This window comes from Rhyacophila brunnea, unplaced genomic scaffold (genome assembly GCF_057557595.1).
Source record: "Rhyacophila brunnea isolate RB1 unplaced genomic scaffold, BYU_Rbru_1.0 scaffold_14, whole genome shotgun sequence".
NCBI classification, from domain to species: Eukaryota; Metazoa; Arthropoda; class Insecta; order Trichoptera; family Rhyacophilidae; genus Rhyacophila; species Rhyacophila brunnea.
This window is the reverse complement of record NW_028232796.1, coordinates 28,011,526-28,025,368: the sequence shown is the minus strand read 5'-3', so window position 1 is coordinate 28,025,368 and position 13,843 is coordinate 28,011,526. Positions and strand designations below refer to the sequence as shown.

The 13,843-nt window shown below is 33.8% G+C and overlaps 1 protein-coding gene across 1 annotated transcript; it reads left to right on the top strand.

Annotated features, from left to right (window-relative positions):
• The first annotated feature begins 1,561 nt into the window (after positions 1–1,561).
• Positions 1,562–4,075, top strand: BORCS7 (BLOC-1 related complex subunit 7). Its single transcript, XM_085942125.1, has 2 exons — positions 1,562–1,841; positions 3,064–4,075. Exons 1-2 carry the CDS (start codon positions 1,704–1,706, stop codon positions 3,241–3,243), a joined length of 318 nt encoding a protein of 105 aa, XP_085798251.1. The 5' UTR covers positions 1,562–1,703; the 3' UTR covers positions 3,244–4,075.
• Positions 4,076–13,843: the final 9,768 nt, after the last annotated feature.

Here is a 13,843-nt window from a genome sequence, read left to right as displayed (position 1 = left end):
AATCAATATTTTGTTTTCTCCAGAAATCGAGATTGGTTTAATGACTTCTCATTCTTGATAAATCGTCATTACCTTTTTTATCGCTTCCAGTCAATTCAGCTCACAATGAATGCGAGCTTTTTGTTGACCTTTTCCAACAAAAAAAAATATTAAATATGAATTAATAACATTTTGTAAATTCTATTCAGAAGTCAAAAGTGTCTAGACTGAGTCTAGGGAATATAACCACCATGTCTGATCCTTACAAGATCATATTATTATGGGCCTCTACAGAGTGGAATTTTGTATTAACAGATTATGTTTTTACGAAAAATGGATGTTAGCCACTCACTCTACCTATAAGGCCCGTACTCTGACTTATACACAAATATATGGTGGATGAGAAAAAAATTCTGAACAAAAATTTATTTGTGTGCTGCCAATCCTTCAACTCATATTTCAAGCGATCCGATGACTACAAATGTCCGATCCCAATAAGATCATATTATGGGCCTCCACGAGGTGGAGGTTTGTATTAACAGATTTTGTTTTTACGAGAAATGGATGCCAGTGACTTGCTCAACCTTAAGATCCATACGCTGACTCGCACACAAATTGAAAAACAATATATTGTGTACTTGCCACTCTTGCCAGACCCAGGATTTGAACCTGGAACCGCAACCGGCCTTAAGCCGCGCGGTCATAGCTGTTATTGTTTTCCCCTTTTCCTACATATCAATCATAATGATTTCTTGAGAATCCCAAAAAACTGGGCATTACCTTCCCAGCCAAAAAAACAGTACGCTTTCACCGGTCACAACCTATTTCACTCTTTGAAATTTGGCATATATAACGGTTCTAAGTTTTGTCAACACCTAAAACTCAATGCAGATTTTTGTAACTGAACATCGCAAAAACTACCTACACTGATGTCTATTTAAGGATTCAAGGAAGATATTGTGCACCTATTAATTTTAAATTCCTATAGCGGCAGGACACAAACTATGGGTTTGGTTTATGCATAGGTAGTTCGTTACGCCACGGTATACGCCTGTATAACGGGTGTGGAGACGTGGCGGGTGGTGGAGGGAAAAGCAAGTAATGCAGTCATCTTTGTTTAATTAATATAATAAGTTATCGGTCACGTCTGGTCAAAAAATGTTTCATTGTATATTTTGATTGAATGCGAGGACCCATTGGGTTGAGCGTAGGCAAATAGCTAAATTTGTAATAACCTCCACTCAGTGGAGGCTCATAATTATGATCCTTTTAGGAGAAAACATGGTAGGTATTATTATTTTAGATTCCTAAACATGAATAAGAGAATAATAAAACTAGGTACTGTCACTCGAAAAAGAAAGCATATCACAGCAGAGAAATCGTAATATGAGACTGCGATTACTTTGTATTTAGTAGAAAAAAACAGTATTAGGTATAACGAATCATTTCACTGAGTGGATATTTTATTTATTTCACTGAAAATAATATAACCCAACTATTGGAGTATTACTACGCCTAATTTTTTGCCGTTTCAACCCTCAGTATAAAAATTTAAAATGATTGCAACACCGATCAATAAATTATTGACGTTTATGTGACAGATTGAGTTTTAATGTTTTAAAATAAAATGTTAATGTAAATTTCATACTAATATTTTTTGATTGGGTGTATAACTATAATCCCTAACAAGTCTAATGTATTCATAAACATCTCAAGATACAGTCATGGCGTCTGCATCGTCTAGTAGTGCCCGTAGCCTATTCGCTGATTCGAAAATGAGATTAGCGGACAGGGTACAAGTAAATGTCAATAACATCGCTTCTCTTACAAGACAAATACAACGAGGTTCTAAATCGAACGAGGTAATACTTTTATTGCTCAGATAGCTCTCATATTCTTTAAATCACTAACTTATAGCAGCGGCTTCCAAAATAAATTGGGGACGGCTTTGCTGTTGATCTGTTAGTTCGTGAACGCCTATTCCATATAGTAGCGCAATTTATAGGACCGAAAGAAATGTAGTTAACTTGGGGTGGCCTTCATCCAGCACTGAATTGATCCACGCTGATGATGATACAAATCGGTATTATAATAATACCAATTTTGATAAATACAGCTACGCAATCCATAGGGTTGAAGGGCCGGAATCAGCTTGGGGTAATGTCATATAGGTAAGTAGGTACTCTGTATTGTCATTTTGGTTAAGGTGTTATGAGACCACAACCTCCTTATTTTTGGGTTACAGTAGGTTGTGTTAGGTTTTTGTTTTGTTATTGATCTCAAAAGATCTCAGATCACAAAAACGATATGGAGTACTATAAAATTATCCAGCTCGGAGACGCCTTTGTCCAGCTGTGGATTGAAGCTGTATATATCACAAATTGTGAAATGACGTATATTTTTTACTTGGTAAATGTGCCGCAGAGGTGGACATGCGATTTTACAACTTTCGTTTTAGATCAAACCAAATCTAACCTACCCCAATCTAATATTACCAAAATCAAATAATCAAAATGTATGAAAATTTCAAATTTTCGATTATTGGATCGAAAAGCCAATGCGCCGAAAGAAAAAGGTATTTATTATAATTGTCTACTTACATGGAATAAACTGTTTTCGTAAAAAAAAAATTATTAAACCTCGTGTCCACCTCTGCGGCACAATTACCTTTTACTTATTATTCGGATGTTTCTGAAAAAGTTAGTAAATAATTCTAATTTGTTTCCTTGTTTCCAAAAAATCAGTAGATTGTGAACAGCCATTTAACAAAATCAAATTTGAAACATTCTGTGAATTTTCAAATGTGAAGTTTTACCATAGTGAATGTATGCAGATTTCTGTTTTTCCAACAGCAAAAAATCATTGTATGCCTATGTGCTCTCATAGAATTTGATATACTCATATGATAAATGGACTCTAGAAATGTTAAATTGCTGAAAAATTTTATTTGAAGATCTGGGAGTGTATATAAATCAAAGTGAAAGAGTTAAAATCAAGAAAGTGGCGTTTAGATAAGAAATTAGTGTGTAATCAAAAGCCTTTAAGGACAATACTAGTAAGGATAATTTTCATATCTTGCTTCAGGTACTGATGAGAGCTATTCGAGAGTTTGCCCAGACGGAAAACACACTGGACAATATGGAGAATAATTTGAAAAAAATGAACCTTATTGGAATACATTTAGGAATACAAAATGATAGTATTCTCAAGTCCGCTCAACTTATTGATGAAGTCGAGGAACAAATTGCCGCCATGCAGAGATAATTCGAATTATGCCTGTACTATTACATTCTCTTTTTAGCTGCAAGTGGGAATACTTTAAGGACAATAGTCGCTCAAAAATTAAAAATAATTTTATGGTAAAACGGCTTAATCCCGACCAATATATAAACTTTGTATGAAAGATATTTACGTCATTGTGGTGTGCCGTCTTTTCTTTTCGTATTATATCTACACATAATGATCTTATTATTAATCTAAAATAATAATTATTAGCAACTGCAATAAATTTGATTAACACCAGGCGCATAGATCATTACCTTGATTTAATTACAAAGCTGATTGCCTTGCATTCGTGAAATTTGAAATGTCTTGGATAACGTGGTTGTTAGAATTAATTTGCATGACTCATAGGCGGATCGTTAGCTTAAAAGATAAAGAGCATTCACCCGATCAGTGAAAGGTTAATCCCACTTCATCAACCTTTTTTTGGTAAGAATTTTCAAAAGTTTATATTTTCAATAATTTTAAATATTATCACACACTTATAATACATACTTACCATTTTAAATGTCTTTATTGTTGTAAATTTTATAAGAAAACTGCGTTTTATTACATAAGATAATATCCATAATCCGGGACAACTTTAGAGACATACCTACCTACTAATTTTTTTTTGATTGAATGGGATTTGAACCCACATCCATTGCTATCTGGGTGAGACGCTTTACCGGTAAAGCTACCGGCTCAAATACTATCCATCCAGAAATTTTCTAACTGTACATTTGAGGTGAAATTACACTAAGGTGCCGGTGGGTACTATTAATTTTTTTTTTCCAATTGTATTGATCTGTTAAATATATTTGGTAAAACCTTTTATTTGAGTTTGTAATTCATCTGTAATTTGAAGGAAATTGCAACACCTTGCAGTCTATATTTGCTACAATCGATCTCATATTCTACGATGGTATTGTATAATTTTTCAAGATCTATTCTTTACCATTCAATAAGTACTAGAATAATTTAAGAGAAAATATTTTATATGCGATGAACAGTTGAAGGAGAATTCCATCAGGTTGTTTTGGAAGAGTTTTACAAAACATATTTGGACAAGGAGAAATATCCTGCATTTTACAAACATGCTCTAATGATGACTTCGCTATGTGGAAACACCTACACGTGTGAACAGCTTTTTAGTCGGATGAAGCATATCAAATCCCGAGTGAGAACATGAATCACTGATGTGCAATTGGAAAACTGTTTGCGTGTAGGAACAACCTCACTCGATATCGATATTGATGCACTTAGTTCTGCCACACAAAATCAATCAATTATTTTATTTTTATATTTATTTTATATTATTTTGTTTTTTTTTTTTATTAATATATAATATATATTTCTTTTTTGTTTTGTATAATAAAAAAATTGGTTGTGCGGCCCGGTAGGAAGTCTCATTTTTAGAATCTGGCCCGGCTGCTGAAACGGTTGGCCACCCATGCTCTAAACCTAAACGTGTTGCGGGTATGGGTAAAATAGTCTGCACAAATGTTTCCAATCTTCACAAACAGATATTTTGTGGAAAGTAGTATGTGTTTCCAGATTTTTAGTAAATTGACTAAACAATTACCATCATTTTAGTACACAATATATTATAAATCACAGGGTATTGTTGGCGTTAGCTTTGATGTTGACGTGTGCAGGAAAATTTTTACTCTTTCACCGGAAGTAGTAACACGTGGTCTCCAACGTTCCCTCTAATTTTTCTATTGTATGTGCGGATCATCAACGCATCTGAGCATTGGCGTAACTAGGGTTGGTGTCACCCGTCAGTGACAAGCCGTCACACGGGGCGGTAAATTTACCCCCCCCCCCACACACACACAAACATACAATTTTTCATTAAAACTTATATTTTAAGGTATTTATTAATTTCAGCTTTCCGCCTTTTGAGAAATAAGTCGAAGAATTGTGCATGTGATGGTTTCGTGCATTCGAGCAAAACTAAAATCTGGCAAAGGAAATTCTTTTAAATATTTTTGTGTGAGGACTGTGCGGGAGATGAAAACATGTGTGCGGACAAACTTTGGTAGGTGTGCGAGCACACACGCGCACACCTTACAGGGAACATTGGTGGTCTCGTAAAGTGTTGTTTTGATTAAAGCTTGCAATTTATTTGACGATATGGACTGTACAAACTACGTTTAATTTGATAGCAATATTTGAAGCCATTTGAATGAACGGACAAAGAAGTCCAAGTCCAACCTTAATGGATTTAAATGATCAGATTTTTAAAATATTCGCACTTCAAAGAACATTAAATTATTAAGTACCTATTTATAGTATGTAGGTATGTAATAAGTTATTTTTTATATTAAATAGGGGTAACATTATACATTTTTGACCCACCTACGGTGGCCGCGCGGCTTAAGCGTTGAACTATAACGTTGTGGGTCCCAGGTTCGAATCCTGGGTCTGGCAAGTACACATATTGTTTTTCAATTTGTGTCTGTCAGGGTATGGTTATGTTAATACAAACCTCTACTTTGTGGAGGCCCATATGATCCTATTAGGATCGGACATGGTCGAAGAAAGAAAAAAGAAAAAGTGACAATAATAATTAATCTCAATTGTCAGCAAAACTTCAAATAAACAAGAAAAAAATTTACACATCAAAATATTGATCCATGTAGATTTGAGAGATGTCATTTCATTATGTCAGTTTCATGTTTGATATAGAAGTCCAATTAATAAATTGTAAGGAATATTAGTACAAACATGAGTTAAATTACACTTATAATTTATTAATATAAATAAATACTTAATGTTCAATCTGTCAGTGAAATAAAAATACCTACGAAAACCTGACATTTGGTTTTTCCTTTTATTTACCCATTACAAGTGATGTCCTTAGATCAGCAGTGGCGAACCTATGGCACGTGCGGAAATTCTGTTGGCATATGAATGAACTGTAGAAACATGTCTTACGTCAACCACTGGCACGCAGAACGTCCCAGTCTGCAATTTTTATCCACAATTTTTCTGAAGAGCTAAAAAAAGCACTTGTCTTGGATTTTGGATGGAGTGTATAACAGTGGCGAAGGGTGGAGGTAGGCTGTTAAGATTCGCTATAAATAGTGCTCATTAAACTTTGTTAGTCATATGTATTTGTTTTTATTGAACTAAGACTACAATTTACAGATCGTGTTAGTTAGTTTTTAAAAATCAATTAAACCCTGCCTAAACGAAACCATAATAGTTTTGGTCTAATTTGGGCGATACGACAAAATTGTGCACACTTTTTCATTCATAGTTATTTGGTTTCCTTGGATTAAAAATACATATTACACATATTGTTGGTTCATTTTTTTATTTCATTAAGCCCTGCCTAAACCAAACTATAATAAATAAAAAATATTATTCTATCTATAAATTATTCAAAGTTATGTATGATTTAATTGCATAATTTTAGATATTTTATAGATAGACATGTATTTTTTGACTATTATCTATTATGGCTTGGTTTCTCAGGGTTTAATTGAATTTTAAAAACTAACCAACACTTTCTGTAAATTGTAGTCTTATTTCAATGAAAACAAATATGTATGTCTGAAAAAGTTTAATATGCACTATTTATGGCGGATCTTAACAGCCTACCTCCACCCTTCGCCACTGGTGTATAATGATTCATTTATGGTGGGTGCCTCAAAAAAAAATAATGTTATGCCCTGCTAATTTGAAAATTTCACATTCAGAATCAAATTCAGGACCTTTACATTCGTATGTACATTGGCGGCAATTGAATATTTTCCCATTAGAATCAAACAGACAGCTTTTATATTTTTTGAAACATGTTGACCAATAATTCGCCGCTTGGAAATGAAATCATATCCAACTATTTAGACTATGCGTGTATTGTCTGCAATAAGGTTAAAGCAACTGAAGAAGACAACACCAATGATTATTTTTTTATGTAATAAACTACAATAGTGTTCGAATGGCTGTCTTCAAAATTTTCAACCTACTTCCTTTAAGCCGTGTTGACACGGTCCAAGTACACTTGGACCGAGTGCCATCCAAGTGCACTCGTATGAGACATCTTCATACTAATTATTCCTATCCAAGCTACTTGGACCGCGTCCTACTCATCCAAGTTAACTTGGATAGGAATAATTAGTATGAAGCTGTCACTTGGATGGCACTCGATCCAAGTGTACTTGGACCGTGTCAATGCGGCTTTAATAAAAATAGTCTCATTCAAAAATGGAATAAGGTATTATAGAAACAATGTTTTCATCGTTCGAAATTTAAATATATTTGAGTTGATGTCGATAAAGGTGGAGATGTACAGTAAAAACAAAACAATAATTCGGTTGGTCAATGGTGTGCGTGCGGTTGGGGAGCCGTACTAAATACCTGGCAGCCGATAAGCGCGTATTTGTATGTATTCATATGCATACAAACCGAACCATTGTTTTGTTTTTACTGTACATACTACCATTTTTAGGGCGTCAGCGAATAATGAGTCTATATTGGGACAAAATCATGAGTATAGGTACCTTTAGTTACTTTGGTTGTGCCTTTTCTTTATTACTGGGACGAGTCCCAGTCAAAAATGATTGAGACTCACTTATATTAAAAATTAGATAATATGCTTTGTAAACTCACTGTACCTACTATACAAGATCTGAACAGAAAAACGAGTAGACTGCTGCAAGTTTAACGTGAAGCGTGGCCGTTTCGGAACTACAATACTGACAATCCTTTCATAATATATCGTAACGCCACAATAGCGGCCATGACACTTCAAGTTATAATTTTAGCACTCTAGGTAGGTACCTACTTCTCCATAAAAGGTTAAGTATACACGTCTAGTAAAAATTACCTTGGTTCAATGTAGGTAGAGTTTAGTTAAGTAGGTAAGGTGAATCGGGGTAAGTGTAGCTACTGAGATATCTCAGTAGGTATCTACTACAAATTGGATGATGCCATCTATGGAAAGGTGATGGCAAAATCACTGATTTATAAAAATAATCAGAAATGGTGTCGATACCATGTTTTTTGAGGTGACTACATGGATTATTCTCCAGACGATATTTTGAAGTCGACGAGTGAGATGGTAGCTATTACTAAACTATTTTTTAAAACACGGAAATTTGCACATTATGGTTGTAAAATTTTGTGAGTATATGTGTTTTGATACCCTGCTTCACGTGTTGTTATCGTTTTACTTATTGATAAGCATTTTAAAGCTTTAATCGAGTAGACACACTTTCCCCACGAAAGTAAACGCGTGGGGTAAGTGCACCTTTGTTTTGTGTCACACTTCCCCCATATATTTTCTATGAATTTGCAGTCACTATTTTAACTAGTGATGGGACACGACGCATTATTTTTATCGATCGAAAAAAATGTTCGTAAATGAAATAAAATGTTTATAATTTTATTATTATAGTTTTATGTAAGCTAAGTAGGGACTCGGAAAAGGAGATAAGAATGCATGTGCTTCAATTGAATACATAAGTTTTTAAAATAAGTGCTTATCTAACATGACGTGATAATTAATGTGTATTTTTGCCACATCTAAATACGCTGCTGAAATATAAATGAAAGACAGATACAGGAGCTTACGACAATGGAAAATTACAAGAAACAGTTATGAAGGACAGGATATGAAGCTGCGAAAAAATACGGGATCCACGATCTACAATAATTATTGCTCATGTTTACGAAAGAAGGGAAGACAGTTTTAGCAGAAGTACAATATTACCTACCCAAAGGGATTGAAACTTCTTTGGCAGAAAATTTGCATACGTTGGAAATTCATGGTTTCTGTTTCACAAAAAAGTAGTCCTCGAATTAATTGGACAGTATATTAAAGAAAATAATATTAACACACCGTTTAAAAACGAAGTACCCAGACACAATTGAAGAATCTAGTTTCAAAAGCCCCTAAAACGACTTTTGACAGTTATGAGAAAAAGTCACATCTATTGAATGCGTGAACTTTATGTATTTATTATTTGATTTATACACTATAAAGAGTATAATATTTAGTACCCTAGAGTACCCTTAATTAGAAAAACCATCTTCTTCTATTCGTATGCGTTCTTATGCCTTTCATCCGATTGCGATGAAACTTTCGTCAGTTGGTGTGCGCACACAGGCGAAGGTTTCTGAATTAGTACAACCATCTTCTTCTTCTTCATTAGGTATATCTTCTTTTATTTGTAAGGTTCCTATACCATTCATCCGATTGCGATGAAATTTTCGTCAGTTGTTGTCGCACACCCGCAAAGATTTTTGAATTAGTATAACCATCTTCTTCTTCTTCTTTATTCTATTTTATTCGTGTGGTTCCTATACCATTCGTCCGATTGCGACGAAACTTTCGTCAGTTGCTGTGCGCACACCCGTGAAGGTTTCTGAATTAGTACAACCATCTTCTTCTTCTTCTATTTGTATGCGTTCATATACCATTCATCCGATTGCAGTGAAACTATCTTCAGTTGTTGTGCGCACAACCGTGAAGGTTTCTGAATTATTACAACCATCTTCTTCTTATATTTTATCTTCTTATATGCGTTTGCGTTTCTATACCATTCATCCGATTGCGATAATACTTTCGTCAGTTGCTGTGCGCACGCCCGCGAAGGTTTCTGAATTAGTACAACTATCTTCTTCTTCTTCTTTTATTCTATCTTTTTCTATTTGTATGCGTTCCTATACCATTCATCCGATTGCAGTGAAACTTTGGTGACTTGTTGTGCACCGCAAAGGTTTCTGAATTAGTACAACCATCATTCAGAAACCTTCGCGGGTGTGAGCACAGCAATTGACGAAAGTTTCATCGCAATCAGATGAATGGTATAGCAATGCATACGAATAGAAGAAGATAGAATAAAAGAAGAAGAAGATGGTTGTATTAATTCAAAAATCTTTGCGGGTGTGCGCACAACAACTGACGAAAGTTTCATCGCAATCGGATGAATGGTATAGGAACCATACGAATAAAAGAAGATATAACGAAGAAGAAGAGAAGATGATTTTTCTAATTCAGAAACCTTGGCAGATGTGCACATAATAACTCACCAAAGTTTTATCGTAATCAGTTGAATGGTGTAGGTATAGTGTACATATAATTATTTATAATCTAGTTAGTGACTGTCCCTACTTTATATTTTGTTATTATGCATTTTTAAATATTTGTATAGAAAATAATAAGTTGGTAAAACCGGTCCTGATAATTAATAAAATATGTGAAAAAAGTATTAAGTCAATAGGTAGGTATATATTTTTTAACGTTTTCAATGGTAAACTTTAATTATTTTAAATCAAGTAATTTTATAATCAACAATAGGGACAGTATGATGAGACACCACTGTATTATTGGACAAATAACACGCAGAACTTGTCAATATTTACTTACCGTTTTTGGCGTTCGATATTGACTTCCCATATTTATTTTCTTTGTAAACGCTTCCGCGACTCATTGGGCTTAGCGCTTGGCCGTAGTCATGGGGCGTGTACGACGCGGAATAGGCGCGGGGACGGGCACGGGTAGAGTGTCCGTAGTAGCCCGCGTGCGTCCATTCGTGTTCAGCGTCAAATCAGGGATAGGAAACCATAAACACAGAAAAGTTTTTACTGGAAAACTCCTATTTGAAATGGCAAAACTTTGCAGCAAAATATGGGGCCAATGAAATCAATATGGAAAGCACTAATTTAACAGAAGAATTTTATAACTTATACAAGAAACTGCGGGAACAACCAGACAAGTTTTTCGAAAAAGAGTAACATGAGAAAATATTTGATTAAGTATATTCTAATTGATCTAAGTTTTTTTCTATTCCTTTTGAGTCTTTTTTTGCGATCCGACTATCGCCTTTTGGCATCTTCAAACACCACCTATGGTGAATACACACTGTCATCTGATACAGTTAATTCCTGTTTATTTGGTAAATTTATATAATATATGAATTTAAATTCAAATTCCATCAAGTACGCTTGGTCGATTTTATAATTTGATTATATATTGGATAATATGTAAGTTAAAGTTTAAAGAAGACTTTTCTGTTCATATGGTGTGAATGTAGGTGTAGAATGTACGCTTCATAACTTTGCACCCCGGCTCTAGGATGGAAATGATGTACCTACTTAATATATTTTATTTTTATTATGTTTATATTTTTTTATTAAAGAAAACAAACAGTTACATAGAATACAAATATATATAAAATAGACTAGAAAAAGATATAGCAACAAGCAAAGTTTCCATATAAATTATAATAATTATAGTTAGGTAATCATATTATAATTTAAATACAGAGAAATTAGATAAAGAGATAAATGAGAAAGAATATTGAATAATTATAGACAAAAAAAACATTTTTTTATGTACCTACCTTTATAACTATAAGTAAGATAAGTATACAATATTATATGTGCGTTAAGAATTATTGAAATTTAAAGATATTATTTTTACATAATATATATTTATTTAGTACTACATATTATATTAATACAAGTGAATATCATTTGATATAATTTTATGCGACGTAATAAGGCAAAGAGGCGTATCAGTGTAGTAAAAAGTGCAAAGTTATAAAACGTATACCTACTTTACATCACTTCGCACTATCTATGCTTTGTGAAAATAATACCATAAATACACCAGACGCGCGCGGTAAGCTCATGATGGTTTGAGACACCGCTACTCGCTCGTTTCCCGCGTCGGCGCCCGTCCATTCAGTGCGGACACCTCTATGCGCGCAGTATGGGAAGAGCCCGACGCATGTACGATCTTGCCTGCGTCGAGCTAGACGCGCCAAAACAACACGCGCGTACACCCGTCCCCGCGCATTGTCTACGGACACGTCGAAACATGTTCATACGTTTGAGTTGCCCGCGCCGCGCCCGTCAAACCACCACGGACGAGCACTTACGTTTCGACACATTAACAGCGCTCGAAATGGAAAAGTTTACAAACCGGAGCGCTTGACAATTTTCTGAAAATATTAATATAGTCATCAAATTTTATGAAAATAAGTGTGTTAATTTTTTGTAATAGTGCCTATCTAGCTCAGACGCTCAAATTATTTTTTCCACGGAGTGATAACTTTACCGATTGCACGAACCGGAACGGCGCTCCGGTGCGTTCCGATCCATTTCGAGCACTGCACATTAATCAGTTCAACGTTCATTATAAATATCGAAAAATACTATTAACCTACAGAGCGATCAACATGAAGTTACTTTAATTTAGTTCAGGCAGACATATTGAAATCCGTATCACATGTCCATCAGAGCAGCCGCTGATTGGCTTATTCATTTTAAGGGGATTTGAAATTCACACGAAAACTGTTTTAGGGGGGTTTGAAATTAAGCCTAAGTTTTGATAATAAATATTTACGGTTTTAGGCCTTTTTTTGAAACTATAACTTTGTCCAACATATAGTGGACAAAAACATATTTCTAAATATATATCTAACTCAAAATTTTATGAAAACCGTTTTAGGGGCTTTTGAAACTAGGTGCTTCAATTGGTTTATAGGTTTTATTAAAAGAAAGAAATAAGTTATCATTAAAAAATAAAATAAAATCACAAGCCGTAGAATATGCTCGCAAAAAACTTTGTGATCATTTCGTAATCAATTGGTACTATAACTTGTCTTATTAAACAGTACAATCATACACCTGAATTTAAAAGATTGTTAATAAAGCATATAATATTATAATGTTGGCAAAACAAGTTTTTCCCATGATCCTTCAAAAAGTAAGTTAGTCGTTAGTCGCATCGGATTTCCTTCAACTAAGATACGTTAGCTATCGAATAAAAAATACGTCGTTTTTGTTTCGGCACAGTCATCACTAGCTCTTCATACATTAGTATGACACACTTATCCCAAAAAAAATGTTTTAGTCCATTTTGTTGAAATTAATCACTATAGTTTTAACTCAAGACTCAATATCCATTAAATGAAACATTACCTTTCTATGCATGTAATACGTTATGGTTTTGGAAGTGTTTTTGGAATAAAGATGAATTTAGTTACACTTACCCCAATATTGGGGTAAGTGTAACAAACTGACTAGTGATCAAAAAATATTAAAATGTATTATAGTAAGATATACAGTGGGTTCCTTCTGTACATATTTATTGTAATGCTTTTGTAGATCCTACGGTAAAGTTTTCAACTGTTTAAAACACACCTTTTTATCATGAACCAGGTTGAAAGTCATGTCATTAGATTCTATGTCACACTTACTCCGACTCACCTTACTTTACAATAGTTATTTATTATGATACCTATTTTGATCAAAAATAAATCTAACAAGCTTAATATCCCATAAAATGTAATTATTTTCATTTATTTTGACTCAAATTGACCCATAATAATAATAATGCAGAAAGAACATATTTTCCCCAATAACTGTCATCTGTGTTTTATCTGTTTATTTTTATTACGAAAGAATAAAAAAAATACGGAGAGATTCTGGCACACTAAAATTTCGTAGTCAATGCACAATATAAATAAAATATCAATAGTGTTTGTGATGAAAATTAATAATTTATAATCAAGTATACTTTGTCTATTTTGTTGATTGAGAATTTTTTTTTTTAGTAATATGGCAATACACATTATGC